The sequence below is a fragment of the Astyanax mexicanus genome, chromosome 18 (assembly GCF_023375975.1).
Source record: "Astyanax mexicanus isolate ESR-SI-001 chromosome 18, AstMex3_surface, whole genome shotgun sequence".
Taxonomy (NCBI): Eukaryota; Metazoa; Chordata; class Actinopteri; order Characiformes; family Acestrorhamphidae; genus Astyanax; species Astyanax mexicanus.
The window spans coordinates 133,505-155,459 of record NC_064425.1 but is presented as its reverse complement, the minus strand read 5'-3'; the positions used below and the strand labels follow the sequence as shown (position 1 = coordinate 155,459).

The 21,955-nt window shown below is 39.0% G+C and overlaps 1 protein-coding gene across 4 annotated transcripts in view; it reads left to right on the top strand.

Moving 5' to 3' along the window:
* kiaa0753 (KIAA0753 ortholog) overlaps positions 1-20,414 on the top strand; it is a 34,501-nt gene extending 14,087 nt beyond the window's left edge. For 3 of the 4 annotated variants that reach the window (XM_049467196.1, XM_049467197.1, XM_049467195.1), the window contains 6 exons: positions 581-652; positions 1,452-1,598; positions 4,179-4,257; positions 5,254-5,374; positions 16,269-16,487; positions 19,251-20,414. In XM_049467196.1, the coding sequence (XP_049323153.1) occupies positions 581-652; positions 1,452-1,598; positions 4,179-4,257; positions 5,254-5,374; positions 16,269-16,487; positions 19,251-19,389 (777 nt within the window). In that variant the 3' untranslated portion in view covers positions 19,390-20,414. The remainder of the gene's footprint in view (positions 1-580; positions 653-1,451; positions 1,599-4,178; positions 4,258-5,253; positions 5,375-16,268; positions 16,488-19,250) is intronic. The other variant, XM_049467198.1, reaches the window with a different exon arrangement.
* Positions 20,415-21,955: the final 1,541 nt, after the last annotated feature.

The following is a 21,955-nucleotide window of genomic DNA, read 5'->3' as shown; positions in this document are numbered from 1 at the left end:
TGAAAAAAAAATAGTAGTTAAGTAAATCTGCTAATATCAAAATATAATAAATAAAATCATAAAATTGTGTCTTTCCTAAACTTAATTTTGAAATCAATATTTTCCTGAATACAAATCAAACAGTTCATGTTCTCCAAACCTTTAGTTTCGTTGTTTGTCTTTTTTCTGTATTTATTTTCAAACCTGCAGAATTTGGGTTTGATTTCTGATTGATTGTTACGGATCTGGAATTATTATTAAGTGGAGTAGAGAGAAAACAGGAGCTTCTCCAAGTGTCCTGTAGGGGAATTCAAACCCTTAAATTTTCAGAGTGTAAATAAATTATTTTACTGCTGAAAAAAGGGCTTTTGTATCACCGACACCTGTTAAGGGGTTAAGGTATTAAGAAGTACAGTAATCCTGCTCAGTCCGGCTCTGTGCTCTATACTGCATACTCTGTATGAATCTTCTAGAATAAAGCCTGGGATAATAAACATTATAGTGAGATACTGTTGGAAATAGATTGTTGTTACTGTAAGAATAATACTCTCATACTCTCTGCTCTTACTGTGTTTTGTGTATATTTTCTGATTATTTGCAGCAGGGGGGAGAAATAAGGAGCAGGAAGGGTTCGTCTCTCAGACAGCGGCTGTCAGATCAGGTGGCTAATGAGGTATTCTCTCTCTCTGTCTCTCTCTCTCTCCCTTTTTCCACTACATTTCTCTTCTATACTCACCCATAACTGAATCAGAATGAATCAGTTAAATGAACTGAGCAGCTCATTAAAATCCAGACGTAACCTACGTCACATCAACAGTTTTATATATTGTATTTCTGGTAGTGGGGTCAGAACTGATTATGTGTAATATATGACAAAAAACTTATAAAAATTAGGTTTCGTAGATGATCACATCCACAGTCTGTCCTGTGGTGCAGCCAGGATATCCACTCTATACATCACTAAAGGGCTTTGAGTTAATGTGAAGGACAAATTGTTGTAGGAAAATAGCTGCATCTTTTTAAAGGATCTTGCTTCTGTCATACTGTTAATTTTTCAACTATTAAACAAACTTTTAAATGTCAGCCAAATATAACCTGAGTAAATATATAAAAAAAAACCTTTACCTCTAAACCTGATCACTTAGTTTAGTGCTACCACTTTTTCACACAGAGCTAGATAGGTTTGGATAGTTTTTTATTCTCTTAGTAAATAAATCCATTTAAAAAGTGCTTTATATATTTACTCAGGTTATATTTGTCTGATATAAAAGTTTGTTTGATAATCTGAAAAATGTAAGTATCACAAAAATGCAAAAACCTCAAGAAATCTATAGTAATACTTTTTCATGCCACTGTATTTCGCCATGGGCTCTTATGGGTTAAAATGATTCTGATATATTGATATGATGATAATGTTTCTGTTGTTAATTTTAATATAACTTTACCGATTGATTATCTGTGTGTTCTCTCAGGCTGCTGATAATGCAGGTGTTCTGGAGGATCTGCTGGATGATGGGGTACAGGGGGTTCAGAGGGAGCGTGGAGACGTTGCTGTGGCTCAGAGACTCCTGCAGGAGCCCACGCTGGAGAGCATGCTGCTGCGCATGGAGGAAATGGAGGTCAGATCAGTGTCCACCTCACTTCTTTTTATTTCAAGGCCATAAATCAACTATTAAAGCTATTTATTAGTATTAATAAATGAGTAAATATGTTTTTATTAATGTGGTTCTACAAATTAGGCCTATTTTTATGAATTAAAAGATTTTTATCCTACAAATATTAAGTGATCTGACAGAGAGTGAATCCCAATTTCCCAGAGTCAATCCCTAAGCCCCAATCCCAGTTTACCCCTTACCTTCACCCCTTCTTTTAGAGAGTAAACCTTCCCCTTAGAACAGAGTTAGAAGATAAAGGAGTGAAATCCCCCCTCTAAGATTTGGGAAACCATTTATACATCACCACCGATACGCCATCAGGAGCTCTAAAGCTAAAGTTCAGTAACCGAACTGCTGCTGCTGCTGCTGCTGATGATTAACTAGTTAACTTTAGGGTTTATTTTATTGTATGTCTTCAGAAAGGGGGGAGATGCTGCAAATATTAATTATTAAATATAATTCTGAAATAAGCTTTGATTAGCTTTTATTTTATTTTTTGTTCCATCTGTTGCACCTTTTAAGGTGGAACAAGAAAGTTAGCTATCTACTGAAAAAAACTAATAATAATCTTATTTATGCTTGTTATGAAGAATTCAGCCATAAAATATTGAAACTACACATTAAACTCTGGAAATATAAACTTGTGTGAATCTAAAAAAAATTCTCTGTATGAAAAGAACAAACCCCCTAACCCACCCCTCCACACTAACAAGAATCACTACACCTCTACTGCTTGGAGTGCACGCCCAACACAGAGGGGTAGGGGTTAATGGTGAAAATGGATTGGGTCTGCAGTCTCCAAAAATATCTGAAAATAATCAGGACTGAAGTGCAGTAGTGTATGAATGTAGCTTTACTACAAGTAACTGCCCCCTGCACACTACACACTACACACTACACACTACACACTACACACTACACACTGCACACTACACACTACACATTACACACTGCACACTACACACTACACACTGCACACTGCACACTACACACTACACACTACACACTACACATTACACACTGCACACTACACACTACACACTACACACTACACACTGCACACTACACACTACACACTACACACTGCACACTACACATTACACACTACACACTACACATTACACACTGCACACTGCACACTACACACTACACATTACACACTGCACACTACACACTACACACTGCACACTACACACTGCACACTACACACTACACATTACACACTGCACACTACACACTACACACTGCACACTACACATTACACATTACACACTACACACTGCACACTACACACTGCACACTACACACTACACACTGCACACTGCACACTACACACTACACACTACACATTACACACTGCACACTGCACACTACACATTACACACTGCACACTACACACTACACATTACACACTACACACTACACATTACACACTACACATTACACACTACACATTACACACTACACACTACACACTGCACACTGCACACTACACACTACACACTACACATTACACACTGCACACTACACATTACACACTGCACACTACACACTGCACACTACACACTACACACTACACATTACACACTGCACACTACACACTACACACTACACATTACACACTACACACTACACACTGCACACTACACACTACACACTACACATTACACACTACACACTACACACTGCACACTGCACACTGCACACTGCACACTGCACACTACACACTACACACTACACACTGCACACTACACACTACACATTACACATTACACATTACACACTGCACACTACACACTACACACTACACATTACACACTGCACACTGCACACTACACATTACACACTGCACACTACACACTACACATTACACACTGCACACTACACACTACACACTACACACTACACACTACACACTACACATTACACACTGCACACTGCACACTGCACACTACACACTACACACTGCACACTACACATTACACACTGCACACTACACACTACACACTACACACTGCACACTGCACACTGCACACTGCACACTGCACACTGCACACTACACACTACACACTGCACACTACACACTACACACTACACATTACACATTACACACTGCACACTGCACACTGCACATTACACACTGCACACTGCACACTACACACTGCACACTGCACACTGCACACTGCACACTACACACTACACACTACACACTACACACTACACACTACACACTACACACTGCACACTGCACACTGCACACTGCACACTGCACACTGCACACTGACATCATTTCTCTCGTAAACTTCTGCTTGCGTCTGCCTGTATGGTTTTATGGCACATGTTCAGTTTAAATGGAGTCTTCACCTGTGAGCGATTTACAGGATCCATTTGTAAATCGCTCACACACACACACACACACAGCCTGAAGAGCTGTCCTGCTCTATTTTACTGTTAATTAAACTGATCTGCTATAAGAACATTAATACAGTAGTGAACTGTGATTGTGTATTAATAATAAGTGCTGTCTGATTTTATTTTTTATAGAAAGATCAGGAGGAAGTGAGGCGACGTTTTGCTATGATCTCTTACTCTGATCCCCTGCTGTGGGAAAAGGAGGATAATAGTAAGTACAAGCAAACTAAAAACTCTCTGAAACTTCTTCATTCTGGGAACTCTGGTCACTCTATAGACACACCCCCATCTCTACAGACCTCTCTCAGAAATGCTCTATTACAATATTTTATTGTTTTACCTGATTTTGCACTACTAGTTTATTTACTCTCCACTGTTTATATGCTTACAAATGTGCCCTGCTAAATTAAATGATTATATAATTGTGTATTTGCACTGCCTGCGTGGCTGACACCACTTATTTTCTCAATATAATCAGTAACTGGTGTTCGGTGTTTAACTACAATACCTCCATTACACACACTAAAAACTTTTATATTTTTATGTTATTGTATTTTTATCTGTATTATTATATCTAATCCTTCTATATCTGCTACTGGATGTCCAGAATTTCCCTCTGGGATCAATAAAATGTCTGTCTGTTTGTCTCTCTAGATAGAGACATTTAAAGGACTTTATGCACTCGTTCACTTTTCCAGCCTTAAGCTTTATACCTCTATATTTGCACTACTGTTTATATTTATATATTTATATATATTTATATTTGCACTACTGTTTATATTTATATATTTATATATATTTATGTTTGCACTACTTGATGTAAAATTGGGAAGGAGAGTAACGTAAATTCAATTCTCTGTATGTCCTGTACAGTATTGACAATAAAACTACATGACTTAACTGCCTACCAACCAACCTGTCTCTCTTTCTCTTTCTCTCTTTTTTACAGTAAATACAGTAGTATTGCTTTTATTCTCAATATCCCTTTATACTAGTAGCATGCACACATGGCATCCTGTTTGCATGAACAAATCAACGAGAGAATTATAAGGTTATATTATTAAGGTTATATATTATATTATATGGTTGTATTAAAATGAAAGGTATCTTTATTTTTATCAGGTTGTGGTTGCTGGTGTTGTACAGAAGGTGGCAGCATTGTTAAAATAAGTGCTGTGTATTTATTGGATGTGTGGATGTTTTATAGGAGCTCAGAGGAACAGAGATGGTTTCAGACCAGATCCTCCACAGCCAATCAGACTCACCAAACCAGTTCAGAGACCCGCCGCTACCGGAGACATCCTGCTGCAGAGACCTGTGGAGACGGGGTGAGTGATTTTACCCCTCATTTACTGTTTATTTCACAGAACAGAGAGAATATAACTCCCATCCTGTCCTCCCTCAACCGACTGTCTGTACTTTTTAGAATTAACTTTAAGATTCTTTTATCAGTTTTTAAATCTTTAAATAAACTCACTCCGCCTGGCTGAGTTTCTGCTCGGTGCCTCAGGTGAGCTGATCAGCTGCTCCTGGAGGTGTGAAGGTCAAAGCTGCTCACAAGTTATGGAACAACCTACCTTTATACATTATTCAGGCCTTTTCACTGTCTGTTTTTAAAACTAGTCTTAAAACTCATTTTTATTCTTCAGTTTTGACCCAAAAGGAGATTTTGATGTTGTTTTAGTAGTTTTATTTTCACTTTTACTGTTTGTTTTATTTCTTTTTACTGTTTCATTTTATCTTGTCATATTGTTCTAGTGTTTGTTTTCTGTTTTATATTTATCTATGTACAACACTTTCTTTCAGCTGTTGTTTTTAAGTGCTTTTAAATTTTATTTACTGATTTATAGATTGTAGATAGGAAGTGGTTCCATTTTGTAAGTGTTTATTTTTGCCTGCTATTCTTCTGAACCTTCTTTATTTCTTTATTGTGTTGCTTCCACCAATATCAGTGATTTTTTTTTAAAGAAAGTGTTTTGATGCACATAAGACAAATATTTAGTAAAATAAGCGGCCTACTCCGGCTTTAACCCACTGGGGTTTATTAATGATCTGATTACCTGAATCAGGTATGTTGGGGGGGGGAGCATAACTGCAGGACCAGGATTAGTAAATAATCAGTACTGAACAGTATTAGATGAGTACCTGGCAGCTGATTCTGATATTATTCTGTGAGCTCAGTTTGTGTAATTGATATAATTTGTTGAGCAGTGAAATGATGGAGACGGCCCCGCAAATAGAGTTTATGACTAAAGGAAACGATGTAATGCATCATTAAACTCCTCACTGCCTGCAAGATAACTCTGCAGAATATAATGATAAATACTCAGTGTAATCTATCATAAAGCATTAAAGAGATGAGCTGCATCACTGACAGTAATTAATCTCCAGCTGAGCTGCAGTGAGGAAACAGAGAATCAGAGGAGATCATTCACCTGCAGTGTTTATCAGACAACAAGAAAATCAAATACATCCCAAAATATCTGCTGATATTTACTGAGGATTTCTCCTGTAGCTCTGCCCAGAGAGAGAGAGAAAGAGCGAGAGAAAGAGAAAGAGAGAGAAAATTATAATAAAGAAAAGAGAGGGAAACAGAAAATAATCTGACAAAGAACAATGTAAGAGGAGTGAAATGGGAAAGAGGAAGTGAGAGAGAGAGATACAGTATATAGAAAAGGAGAGAGAGAGAGAAAACAAGAGAGAGAGGGAGGGAAAGAGAGAGACAAAGGGAAAAAGAGAGAGAGGGAAAGGAAGGGAAAGAGAGAGGGAGAGAGACAGACGGAGGGAGGGAGGGAGTGAAAGAGAGAGAGAGAGAGAGAGAGAGAAAGAGAGGGAGGTGAGGGCAGAGAGTTTGAGACTGACTTGTGTCTTTGCCCAGAGCTCTGGCAGCAGCTGCTGCTTCAGTTAATGAGGATACTGGAGGAGAGAGGGAAAGAGAGGGAGGGAGGGAGAGAGAGTGAGTGAGAGAGAGAAAGAGAGGGAGAGAGAGAGAGAGAGAGAGAGAGTGTTAGAGTGAAAGTAAACAGGCGTGTCAGCAGATTTTAGTGGATCAGGTTCAGCAGTTACATTAGGAGATTAAAGCTGCTGCAGAGCGTCTCTATAAACTCCTCCAGCTGATGATAAAGTTTAGTATAAACTCTGAACTCCTAAGTTTATATATCTAAACCCAGAGCTGCTGGTCTCCAGCCGGCCCCGGGGTCCGCGGGGGGGTCTGTGTGCGTCAGCAGATACTCAGAGCTCTTCAACTTTTACATTACAGAAACTCACAGAGCCTGAAAGAGTTTCAGACCTCAGGATAACAGCAGAGAGAACTGCAGAATTACTCGCTCAGACAACAAACTGCTGAAGATCAGAGCGTGTGTTCTGTTTTACAATAGCCTTTAATTCACTAGGTGTACAAAAAAGTTACAAAAATTAGTTTTGTGCCAACTCACATGCTATATAACTAGTGCCGGGTGTCAAAATTCAATAACAAAAAGTCTCAGACTGAAATGTCTCAAAACAACCGCGACAGAGAACATGCACAGAAACACGCCCGACACACCGCCACTGTGCTGAGCCCAACTGTGCTCTCTCAGACTCCGACTGCTGATGTCAGTCAGCTTGATCCAGGAATCGAATCCAGGATCACAGTGACTGCACTTTAGCTTGCTGCACCATTTAAAGCCACTTCAGTGTTTTAATGAGTTAATTAATTTAATTCCCTGTGATAATACTGGCACAGTTTCATTACATGGAGTAGCTGAGTTGCAGTGGAATTTATATAAACTGCATGTTTAATATTAAAACATATACAGGGGGAAAATCTGTTATCTTAATTAGAAGTGTGCCTTATTGCATCAAATCGTATCGTACGCATTTTTTAAAAATAGTGAACGATATTAGATCATATTGTGTGCAGTAATAAATTAAATTCTTATTTATGTATGTTTTCAATGTTTTGCCTTATCACCATGGGTATTGTTATCGCAAAAATACCATTAAATATCATGATAATATTTTAGGGCCATATCGCCCACCCCTAGCCCTGATATTGATTTTAAGGTGGTAAAAAGTTGAACAAAATTTGATACCTTTCATTCGAGACCCTGTGAGTTTAAAAGTCTCTCTTTCTGTAGATCAGACTGCAGAACTCTGTGCTCTATTTAGCAGAGAAAACTGGAACACCTGCTTAGTAATTTCTGTCTAGACAGTAGTAAGAGTTATGCACTGAAATACTTTTAGAGCTCTGAAATTATTAAAGGCAGATGCTCTTTTGTGTTGTGGGAAAAAAAAAATCAATGCATTTATTATAACAGTTAAGTTTGCCTTCGCACACACTTTTAGCAGCTTTATTAAACAGCAGATTACTGTGATTAAAAACCAGGTTTATTCCACCAAATATTGATTATTTCTGAACTCTTAAAACTTTATGAATATGAACTTGTTTTCTTTGCATTATTTGAGGTCTGAAAGCTCTGCATCTTTTTTGTTATTTCAGTCATTTCTCATTTTCTGTAAATAAATGCTCTAAATGAGAATATTTTTATTTGGAATTTGGGAGAAATGTTGTCTGTAGTTTATAGAATAAAACAACAATGTTCATTTTACTCAAACATAAACCTATAAATAGTAAAATCAGAGAAACTGATTCAGAAACTGAAGTGCTCTCTTCATTTTTTACAGAGCTGTATGTTAGATGTGAGATGTTGAATCTGAAAATGATGCCACACCTCATTTAACAGCTACTCAGTTAAACATTTAGATAATGCTACACTATTTTAAAACACTGAATAGCATCAAAAGGCCTCTAATTCTTTACTAAATACTAAACACTGCGGTCTGTGATTTCTGTGTTTGTCCTGTAGTGTTTCTGTGAGAAGCTGCTGTAAGTGTTGAGGTTATCTCCAGTGAGAGATCAGTGAGGGGGGTGGCGTGTTTCTGTGGTCTCGTCTGATCCGTCTGAGCATCGTCTCCATTCCCCGACTCTTTACTGATAAAAGGAGGAGGAGAGTGCCTCCTAATCCTCTTACTCTTCTGTTTGATTTACTGCATCACTCCTTCTGTTAGAGAGCGTCTGCAGAGACCGGAGGCCTACTGAGAAATAAAACACATTCACAACATGAACAATATAGATTAGTCCTTTCTTTTGTTTAACGGAGTTATGACCAGATATAAAGCTAAAACGGAATCTTGGTTATCTGGTGAAAAACTAAATAAAACATATATAAGCCCATTCCCACCACCTAAAATATCCAGGACTTATTTTTTCCTCATTATTAAATAAATTCTAATTAAGTCTAATTATTATTTTGAGATGCTCTCATTGTTTTTTTTTGTTTTTTTTTTTCTCCCAATTTTTCATACTACAGACAAAAAAATACAATATAAAGATAAATATAAAGGGATAGTATATGTAGATACTAATGTATACAAATGTAAACAGATGTGACAAAATATATATCAAGTGTATATATAAGAAACATTTATATATTAATAAGAAAAAAATAAAATAAACAAAACAGGAACAGAGGCTGTCTTGCAGACACACAGGATACCACTTTGCTTACAGGAGATGCTCTCATTATTTTGAAATACTGATTTGTTATTTTCAGATACTAAGTCATCATTTTGAGATGTTTTTATTATTTTGGAAAAAATAAGTTATTTTGAGATACCAATTCATTTTTTTCAGATTATAAGTAATTATTTTAAGATACTAAATGAGCAAAAACATCTTCAAATAACAACTTATTATTCCAAAATAGTGACTTATTATTTCAAACTAATGCAATTTACTTAACTTACTTAAAAATGAAACATGCAGGAATTTGATTTTCATTTTAAGTGGTGGGAATTGGCTTTCATTAAATATATATATATATATTATTATTATTATATATATATAAATCTGTACCAATTGGAAATGAAAGACTCAGTAATCTCTTCTGTGCTCTATTTGGACAGATAAGTTCATAGCTGGTAAAAAGTTTTCTGTGAGACAGACAGTCGATTATGCTGAATAAAATTATAAATAGATCCTTATTGAAGATCTAGACACCAGTTGAAAAGCAGCGGCCTTGATATGAAATCTTTATTCATGAAACGCAATGTTCACAAGGGGGTAAATTTTCACAAGATAAAAAAATATATAGATTATAAATAGGAATGACTCATAGAGAAAATAAAAAATAATACATTTAACATATATTATAGAGGATACTTTAAAGTGTCAGTCTGTATTATTTAGTTTCTAAACTGAAAGCAGAAGCATTTCTGAGTGTAGAGGAATATGGATAAAATATTGTGTTTATTGGTATCAGTGTGCTGAACCACCATCCCTGCTAATCCTAATAATATATATTCATTCTAAAAACTAGGGTGTCAGGTCTTTTTTCGCTGGAGTTCTTCTTCTTCTGGCCACGTCACGTGTCTTTACGTACTTACGTCACACGTACAGCCTCTAAAAGAGGATCCGGCTCAGTTTTACTGAGCGCGATTGGCTGGTGGAGCAGCGGGGACTTCAGAAGAGGAAACTCAGAGCTCAGTAGATCATTCACTCATAGTAAAACCAAAGAAACGAAGGAGTGAAGTTTCTGACTGAACACGCTCTCTTTCTCTCTCTCTCGCTCTCTCTCTCTCTCTCTCTCTCTCTCTCTCTCTCTCTCTCTCTCTCTCTCTCTCTCTGACTGAACATAACCTGGAATCAAATTCATTCATCCACTCTGAAAGGAGACCGCAGCACACCCGCCCAGTTTACAAAGATTCTTCTGCATGCTCGCTGCAATTACTCATTCTCACCAGAGAGGCACTAAATCCCCCAAATCCCAAAACTTACAGACATCAGCTTTAAGCTAAGCTAAGTGCAGTGGATTTACACTGGCTACACTATAAGGTGTTATCTTGTCAGTGCGATTGAACTCTGGGCAATGTGCTCATGGCAAGACTTTAAATGTGGTTTAAAGGTGTTTGTGTGAGGCCTGATTATGGGTGCATAATGGATGGGATATTTCCATTTCATAAGTTGTTGTAGAATAGAACGTATTTCTGTGTATCAGGTTCTGTATCTTTTGCTGTTTCTTCTCGATCAGAAAGTGCATTACCATCTGAGCCTCATATCACTGCAGATTAATGGCTTCAGGATTAAACACAGTCTGCTAAATTTAGTCTGATAAGGAGGAGAGTAATTGCGTCTGAAGTTAATAGAAGTGATTTACCCTCCAGGTCCTCAGCTTTGTGTTTAGTCTCTGAATCGAGGCGCTAACTGTCAGACCTGCTTCATGTTCTCACTGTGAGACTCTGAATATCGCCGGCAGTAAAAGCTTTTCAGGTTATTTATGTATATTTATGTATTTTCTGAGGCATTTAGAGCTCATCAGTGTTTCATCAGTATCTCCTCGTTTATAGCTGCAACCTGAATGAATATTACACATTTAAATCAATGACCTGCAGCCTGTAATTCACCAGCATTTATCAGCCTGTTATTAGATGTGCTTTTTGCATTATCATTCATATATATATATATATATATATATTCTGCCCTTGCTGTTGGTATTTCTCAGATACAGGCAGTTGGGAATTTATGAAGCCGTTTAATCGCCCCATTAAAGCTGCAGTATATAACCCTGGTCTTAATTTATTCAGTGTCAGGTGGTTTTGGGGCATATGGTACACAGAGATGAAATGACGCGTGGAAATAAATTATAGTAATGAAATGAAGTTAAAGCTCCGTCCACAAAGGTCTCATTCTGCTTGAGAATTTATAGTGTGAAATCCTGTAAAATTCATTAAAATATCAGGAGTTTTAGGGGAGCCGCTAGAGGGGGCGGGGGTTGATTGTGTGTTTGTGTTATGTGTTGTTGTGTGTGAAAAAAAAACAGAGGAGGAGGTGTTGATGGTGATGATGGGGATGATAGTGATGGTGGTAATAATGGTGATAGTGGTGATGGTGATGGTGATAGTGGTGATGTTGGTCGTGATGGTGATGCTGGCGATAGTGGTGATGGTGATGTTGATGGTGATAGTGGTGATGTTGATGGTGATAGTGGTGATAGTGGTGATGGTGGTGATAGTGGTGATGGTGATGGTGATGTTGATGGTGATAGTGGTGATGGTGGTGATAGTGGTGATGATGGTGATAGTGGTGATAGTGGTGATAGTGGTGATGGTGGTGATAGTGGTGATGGTGATGTTGATGGTGATAGTGGTGATGGTGATGTTGGTGGTGATAGTGGTGATGGTGGTGATGGTGGTGATGGTGGTGGTGATAATGGTGATGGTGATAGTGGTGATGGTGATGGTGATAATGGTGATGGTGATAGTGATGGTGGTGATGGTGGTGATGGTGGTGATGGTGATGGTGGTGATGGTGGTGATGGTGATAGTGATGGTGATAGTGATGGTGGTGATAGTGGTGATGGTGGTGATGGTGATGTTGATGGTGATAGTGGTGATGGTGATAGTGGTGATGGTGGTGATGGTGGTGATGGTGGTGATGGTGGTGATGGTGATGGTGGTGATGGTGGTGATAGTGGTGATGGTGATGGTGATAATGGTGATGGTGATAGTGATGGTGGTGATGGTGGTGATGGTGATGGTGGTGATGGTGGTGATGCTGGTGATGGTGATGGTGGTGATAGTGGTGATGGTGGTGATGGTGATGGTGGTGATGGTGATAGTGGTGATGGTGGTGATGGTGGTGATGGTGATGGTGGTGATGGTGGTGATGGTGGTGATGGTGGTGATGGTGGTGATGGTGGTGATGGTGGTGATAGTGGTGATGGTGGTGATGGTGATGGTGGTGATAGTGGTGATGGTGATGGTGGTGATGGTGGTGATAGTGGTGATGGTGATAGTGGTGATGGTGGTGATGGTGATGGTGGTGATGGTGGTGATAGTGGTGATGGTGGTGGTGATGGTGGTGATAGTGGTGATAGTGATGGTGGTGATAGTGGTGATGGTGGTGATGGTGATGTTGATGGTGATAGTGGTGATGTTGATGGTGATAGTGGTGATGGTGGTGATAGTGGTGATGGTGGTGATGGTGGTGGTGATAGTGATAGTGGTGATGGTGGTGATGGTGGTGGTGATAGTGATAGTGGTGATGGTGGTGGTGGTGATAGTGATAGTGGTGATAGTGGTGATGGTGGTGATGGTGGTGGTGATAGTGATAGTGGTGATGGTGGTGATAGTGATGGTGATAGTGGTGATGGTGATAATGGTGATGGTGATAGTGGTGATGGTGATGGTGATGGTGGTGATAGTGGTGATGGTGATAATGGTGATGGTGATAGTGATGGTGGTGATGGTGATGGTGGTGATGGTGGTGATGGTGATAGTGGTGATGGTGGTGATGTGCAGGAAGCTGGGGGAGAGCTGATTACTGGAGTAAATATGGAGAAGCTGATTTCAGGCTCGGCTGCTGATTAGAGCTCTCAGCTCATTAGGTGTTTTCTAATCTGTGATGTTCTGTGTTTACAACACACACTGTTAAACCCAGGAACACCCACAGCTTTAAACCACACACACACACACACACTGCAGAACAGACACACACACACACTGCAGAACAGACACACACTCTCAGGGCAGGTTTTCACACATTCTGTCAGCATGTGGCGTCTGCAGTTCCTCTGTTACCAGTGAGTGATGGCGGAGCTGCTGCGCTGTCCTTTATTTACTTGTTTAGTTTCTGTAATTCTATTGTTACATGGATTTCTGAGCCTGAAATAACAGCAAGCAATGTCTTTTTAATCCTTTCCCAACACTGTGTTCTTTTTTATTCTTTTACATCTTTTAAACACACAGCACTATTTGTTCGTGTTTAAACAAACTCTGTAGAGGTCCTCTTGTGGTGAGAACATGATCCGGTCTTGATCCGACTCAGATATTAAATAAACTCCTTTTATTTGAGCTAAACTGCTGATAAGACACAGTTTAGTTAAACAATAATACACTCGAGGTTCGTGCTATAACATCTAATATTGGCACTGTTGTGTTGTGGTAGTAGATCATCAATATAACACATTATAAAACAAACCTTAAGTTTATTATGTGATATATTTATTCCACAGTTCCATTATCACTGTTTATTGAAAGACTTTAAAGAGTTAAAGAGGAGGAGAAAATAGGATCTGTTTGGTTATAAAAACTCCGCCAGTTAAAATAGTTCCATTGCTGCTCTGTTTGTAGCTATACGCTGTTTGGTTTCTAGGCGCTGCATCGTTGCTAGGTTACCTGTATGTGGCGGAGTAATATATAGAGAGCTTCGGTTACAGTGCATTACCGGCTGATAACGGTACTCATAGAATGCCTCTCAGCCAATCACATTGTAGGGTCGGAACCAACTGGCTCGCTACGATTTCCACGGAGATCCACGTTAAAAACACAACAGCGAGTGTAAATGAAGGAGCTACTGAACGTGATGTAGTCATGTGGCCGAGAAAAAGCCTAAAAAGTCACTGGTCCTCCTGTTTTTTCAATTGTAGTCCGGAGTTTTATCACTGAGTAGAAATGTGAGATATTTTTCACAGATAATTATAATACTAATAAAATAATCTAATTCACTGTATTAAATAGAAATATTCAGCTTCTGACCAGCTGAACCTCAGGTCACCCAAACACATCAGTTGCCACAAAGTCATATAAAAACTCAGACCTCAGTTTAAACTCTTTCACTTTAAAACCAGACTAAAGAAAAGCGAGTCTTGGAGTCTGGAGCTTATGACTCCAGAGCAGCTGTAGCTACATTTCTATTCTATTCAAAGCACTTTTCCTGCAGCTCCTCATGAAACAGAACTGCTTCCTGTTAAAGATCTGAGTTAATCTCCTCATTCAGCAGATCTGCAGCTACTTTAATATTTAACTGTTCTTTTCAGCTCTCCTCAGAGCCGCTTCTCTAAAGTCTCTCAGTAAAAGTGTAAGTGGGTTCAGGGGGCTGTTCGTCGGGGCATTAGTTTAGTTGGTAGTTTAAAGCGGGCACCTTGGCGCTGGCACTGTGGGAAAGTGATTGCACAATGGCACCAATTGTGCCGATAATTCTCCGTCAGGGAGTAAATGGTCGTGGTGTGTGAAATGCTGTAATGGCGGAGTTTGGTGGTGTTTGGTCAGGGCCGGGTCTCGAGGGGGCGGCCTGATCTCGACATAATGATGAGCCTCGACCGCTGGAGCTGCGGGCGCTGCGCTGCACAGGCTCTAAATCTGGCTGTGGGGAGTGCTCACACGTCCGTATGACTGATTTAGGAACAGTGGGAGCCGTAACCCAGCGTGTCCCGGTGGAGTGTGACGGTCGGAAGCTTTCCCACAGTGCACTTCTGCTCAGAGCGGCTCTTAGTGAAAGTGATGAGGGATGATCACCAGTGAGCATCACCCACCCGTGCATTTGTTTGGTTGTATTTGTGTCTGAAAGTAGATGAGCTCATTTACAGCACTTAGTGTTGTACACCATACGGATTAAACCCTGATTACTGAAGGAGGTGCTGATTCTCAACAGACTAATAAGTTTCACTCTTAAACAGGAATATAAAGAATATAAAGCTGAACTGTTACAAGGCTCACATGATGGAGACAGAATTTCAGCAATATATGATCATATTACCAAGCAATGTTATGTGATTGCCTTGCATTATATGCAATAAATAAAGTTTTATTACGTGTTTTTTTTTTATATATATAAGAAATGCAACACTGGGGGCTCAGAATGGTCCAGCAGCCTAAAGCACTGACACTATGAGCAGGAGATCACTGGTTCGAATCCCATTCATGCAGCTTGCCATAAGCTGCCGGAGTCCTGAAAGAGCGCAGTTGTTCTTGCTCTCTCTGGGTGGGTAGAGTACAGTAGATGGCGCTCTCTCTTTTCCCTCATCACTCCTAGGGTGATGTGGATCAGCACAAGGCTTCGTCTGTGAGCTGATGTATCAGAACCGAGTCGCTGCGCTTTCGTCCGTGCGTTAGCACACTGTGATGCTACTCGGCTAAAAGTTTCAAAAAGAGGCGGAGTCTGACTTCACATGTATCAGAGGAGGCGTGTGCTGGTCTTCTTATCCCTCCTGTTGTTGGAGCATCACTAGTGATAGGGGGAGTCCGTTCTCTCTCTTTCTCTCTCTCTTTGACTGAACATAACCTGGAATCGGATTCATCTGCTCTGAAAGGAGAAATCACATTAATCTTCACTTGATAATCAGATTTCCAATATGAATATGACTCATAATGACGCTGATATAAAGCCTGTTTCTGTTTCTCCAGGATAATTTCAGAAAACTCTGTAATGGTTGAGGAGGCGTCTGATCCTGTTCCCAGAGATCCGTTTCCAAACCAAGTCAGAAAGACAGGAGGGATTCTGCTGACTGTTCCTCCCAGCGTGCAGAACAACATCCATAAATACAGAAAAGCCCATGATTCCTACCTGCACCTCGTATCCCACGAGGCCGTGGGGAGTTTCGACCCCTGGGCCGTTGCTGAGAGGTGAGACGTGATTAGGCTTCATAACAAATTCTTATTTATTTTATTTATCTGAATAACTGAAAAGCACATTAAATTACAGCAGAAGTGCTGAAAGATTTATTTAAAATCTATTCCAGATTGATGTTTTATCTGTTATCTGAGATACAACATAAGCAAAAAAAAAAAAAAAAAGTCAAAAATAGCTTAGAAGAATGTTCTGAACAAAATAAGGTTTTGGAATGCAATGTATAATGAAACATAAATTATAAATAAATAAAATAGATAATAATAGGATTAATAATATTTTCTGCACTATAAGGTGCACTGTAATTTTCCCCCAAAATCATCATCAGAGCTCCTTATAATCTGGTGCTCCTTATGTATGAATTCTATCAGTCAGGTATTAAGGAGCAGTAAAGACACTCCACTGAAGTACAGAGTTATACAGGAGATTCAGTTTAGTTCTCCAACACCCAGACTGGAGCAGCATTAGCATTAGCCGCTAACCGCTATTTCCCTGTTAACTAGTGTGATTAAAGGTTTTTACTACTTGTTAACTACTTTAATATGGTAACAGCAATGCAAAACCAAATGTCAGACATCATACTATATAACATATAATGATTGACTTTTATTATATTTTATTTTATTATATTTATTGACTATTAAAAGTTCTGTATGTGTTAAACTGTGCACATCTGTTTGTTTCAAGATGTCAATGATTTAGATTTCCTGAAAGCAGATGATCCACAGTAATCTTCTCGTTTCTGGTTCTGATTTCTGCATTATCATGTTGAAAGTGTTGGAGCTGAAGTCAGATTTCTGGAAGAATGATTTCAGTGGTTGTTTCTGGGGTGAATCTGGAGCAGCAGATTACTCATAGCTTCCACAGATATTCCCACAGAGACTCCAGCAGCAGGAGTTTACTCTGTTTACGCCCGCAGGCTCAACACATCTCAAACGCCGAGCCGCTTTACATGTAAATATTCTCTCCAGTGTTTCAGCAGAGCCGTGTGGAGCGCGCTCAGTGTGCACCAGTGTCTCGGCTCCGTGCACGCTCTCGCACGCCCACATCATTAGCATAGTTAACAGAATTTTTAAGTTGGTGCAGTGCGCAAGAGCATTGTCTCAGGAGCTCCACTGAGATCACTTCAGTTTCACTTACATTTAAACTCTCTATAGATAAATAACCTGCTGGGGGCGGAGCCAGAGAGTCCTGATCTCCCTATAGGCCAGGAGAACGTGTGTGGGAGGAGGAATCACAGTATAAATCGTTTGCAAATCAATACAGAAGGAATAAAAAATCAGTTATGAAATCTCCAGTCTTTAAGCGGAAGAAGATTTAGTGAACAGAAGTGAAATAAGTGAACTGAGACTCATTATACTCGTGCACAACATTAACCCTTTCACTGATTATACATTATTTTTAGTAGTTAATGAAAAGTGACTTTTCTACGTCTATAGAAAATAATCCAACATTTAAGGTTGTTCTCTATGTTGCCAACAAAGAGACAAGAGGCTGAACTCAGAAGCAGTAGAAAAGGTTTTACCTTTTGTTTGCATCAGGTTCCACTGCACTAAAAATAGGCACAAATCAAGATTCAATTTGTTAAAGCTCTCCTTCTGCTAAAATCATCTTGTTCTTCTTGTTCTGTGTGAAATACAGTGGGTCTCTCTGAGTTGTTTACGATGCTGCACATGATGAAACTCTTCCTCATTTTCTGCAGCAGCTAGTAAAAGAAAATATTCAGAAAAAACAAGTGGATTAGGAAAAGTGTCTACATCAACCCGTCAATTAGTATTCATGGCCCCGCCTACCTCGGCTCGGGACCGCCCACAGGCGGAGCTGAAGCCGGGCGGCAGCGCCGTCTCGTCAGATAGGAGAAAACTAACAGCACTAGGAACAGCATGCAGTTCATTCCTGTGTTATTTGTGCGAATAACACATCAGTGTTTATATACTTTACCCAGTAATTCAGAACTAAGAAACAAATGGTTAGGATTAGTCTATGGAGGAAAAACACCACCAGCCAAGTACAATTGAGATAGATAGGTGTTTAGATGTTTAGAACAGTTCTGTTTACACTAGTTAAACATAAAAATCCACCCCCACCTCTGTGTGTAAGTAACTATAGGTTTAAATAGGATCTCCGGTGGATTTGGTGTTTTACAGAGGCTCTAAGACTAGGTCAGTATCTGAACTGCACTTAGCAGGGCATTATTATAAATGTTGTAAAGTAACATATAACATTGTAAAGACTGTTATTAGTGTAAAAATGTCTTTATTTTAAAACGTTTCTGTTTCTTGCAGTGCTGTTAGCCAATTAGAGGGAATTTGTTTGCATGTATGAATATTCATGAATATTCCACAAAAACCAGCTCACATGATCTTTATTCATACTAGAGACACAACTAGACATTTTAAAATAAATGAAAAAATGGTGGAATGAGATCTTTATAAAACTTCGTTCACTCAATAGAAGAGTCAATAGAACACAATTGAATAAATTAATGTTAACTCAAAATATGCCAATTACTTCTTCTTCTCTTTTTTTTTTTTAACTTAATGAACTAAAGTGATCCCAAATTCTGTGTGTCTAAATACAGACGAGTCTCTGTAAGGGTAATCAGGAGCGGGTCTGGGAACCTCTGCTTTATCAGATCATTACTGACCAGCGAACAGAAATAAAGATGCAGGAGGGATAAAGTGTCCCATGACGTTAAAACCTCGTATAAACAGCAGTGAAGCTGTAATGTTTGTAATTATTTCTGGTTTCTCTCTCAGTCTGGCGGAGGAGCTGATGGAGGAGGCGCTGGAGGACGTAGCTGCAGAGTTTCAGTGTGTGTGTGAGGACTACGCTGAGGCCGTCTTCACCTCAGAGTTTCTACAACCAATCCACTCTCCCCCTGTATCTGTGTCCTAACACTGCGCCCAATAGGAACTCTGCTTCATGGTGCAGTTTTTTTTGGCTGAGTTAATTTTATCTTTGTAAAAAGCTTCGATTTATTTTTGTATGATTTTATCTGTATGTGGGATTCTGGGAGAGAGATTATTGTTTATTTTAGCTACTCAGGGGATTAAATCATTGAGTTTCACAGGGTATTAGAGCTCTGAGCACAGATACTCCCACAGACTTTTATAGCCTGGATGCAGTTAGAGTGAAATCTCCATTTCCCAAGTTTTTACAAATATTCTGACACACGGTACTGCAGTGTTTCTTTATTTGGTACTGGTTCAGTTAACAAATTCAACCTTATAAAAGCAGAGCTGTAAACATTTCTGCATTGTTAAAACAAATCATGCATCTGTGCATCATGTGAACGATGAATGTGGACAAACATATACATACATATACATGTGAACATACAGAGACCAGTTAAATATGAGAGTTTCTCTGGAATAAAATCAAGAGGAAGATGGATGATCACAAACCATCAAACCACCAAACTGAACTGCTTGAATTTTTACACCAGGAGTAAAGCAGCATAAAGTTATCCAAAAGCAGTGTGTAAGACTGGTGGAGGAAGAGAACATGATGCAGAGATGCACAAAAACTGTGATTAAAAACCAGGATTATTCCACCAAATATTGATTATTTCTGAACTCTTAAAACTTTATGAATATGAACTTGTTTTCTTTGCATTATTTGAGGTCTGAAAGCTCTGCATCTTTTTTGTTATTTCAGTCATTTCTCATTTTCTGTAAATAAATGCTCTAAATGAGAATATTTTTATTTGGAATTTGGGAGAAATGTTGTCTGTAGTTTATAGAATAAAACAACAATGTTCATTTTACTCAAACATAAACCTATAAATAGTAAAATCAGAGAAACTGATTCAGAAACTGAAGTGGTGTCTTCGTGTTTTACAGAGCTGTAGTTTGTAATGTACTGTGTGGAACATGTAAACTCTGAGCTCAGAATATTAAATGAATGTGTTTGAGACGAGAGGATGAAGGGGTCAGTACTCACCACCTCCTGTTTGTTCTGGTATCCGGTTTAATATTCATGCTGAACTGATTTGGTTCTTTGCGATGCAAATGCTGAGTAATAATACTTTATAATTATAATAATGCGCCTGTAGAGTTTTAAAGATGGAGAAAGCCGAGTTTACGCTCCAGAGAAAACTGAATATTTAATTTCCTTCTGCTGAGAACTGAAGGACGAGTGAAGCTGTGTCCGTCAGTCTTAATCAAAAATAACCACTACAGTAAATCACAGGGGGACGAGGGGTGTTCTGTTGTTTATTTCATTTTGTTTTAAACACATCAGCTATTTCTAAATGACCCTTGTGACCTTTCTATAAAAACAAAAACATAATTAATGCATTCATGCATTAATGCAAATATGACATGATTTCCAAATGCATTGAGGTCACATAATTTTTTCCTAATTTGTTAAAATCAAAGAAAGAAAAAACAAAAATGGGTCTCGGAATGGTTCAGAAAACTGAAACCCTGACTCAAACCTCGGGACATGCTGCTTCATGACTCCATCAGCAGCCAGAGTCTGAGAGAGTACAACATTGGCCATGCTCTCTCTGATTGGGTAGATAGTGCTCTCTCCCCCATCACTCCCGTTATTGCTCTGGTCAGATGATGCGTCTCTGGCTGATGTATCAGAGCTGGGGATAGGCCGCTTTCCTCCAAGCGCACATTTTTCATTGTAAAAGTTTTTTCTCAGATGTTTGAAGAGGTTTACAAAAGAAGAACAGACTCTTGATGTTGTCCGTTGTGAATGATGCACCCCCATGTTTAACAGTGAGAGGGAAGCTCTTTTCCTAAAATTTTGCTCCTTTTTCCTCTAAGCGTGTCTTAGCTGATTGCAGCCACAAGTTTGCTGTAGTGAACAGAGAGAGACCCAGAGTGACAGACTGAGTAAATCACACTCACACACACACACACACACACACACTCTCACACACACCTTTCAGCTGTACAGAATCAGGAAGAGGTTATATACAGGTCACTCTGCTGGAGGTGTATCACTATTATAATAAAGCACTCCTCACCATCTGCATCTAGTCTCACATCTACATACATTTACAGCATCACCCTCATCACGCTCTCACCCAGGGAGAACAGTACATTATTTATTTCTATTTTATTTTATAAGTGCTTGTGTGTTAGTTTGTGTGTTTTTTACATGATTAAATATAATATTATAATATAAAATATTAATACAATGTGTTTGTGTTTTAACACTTATTTTCTTAAAGGGACACACCACTGATTTAGTGTAATTTAATGGTAAAAAGTTAAAGAATGTATTAGAAGAATGTTTGATGTCAGATGCTTCGTGGTCACTGAAGAGGTTAATGCTTTTAAAGGCTACATATAGAAAATATAAACCCAAGATACTGTAATCTGGTCGACTTCACTCATACGTAAACGTCTATTCCTGCACTAAAAGCTGCAGCAATCTCTTTAGTCGGTGTTTGAAGACGGCGAATGATTCTGCTGTTCTGATACTCAGTGGACGTTTGTTCCAC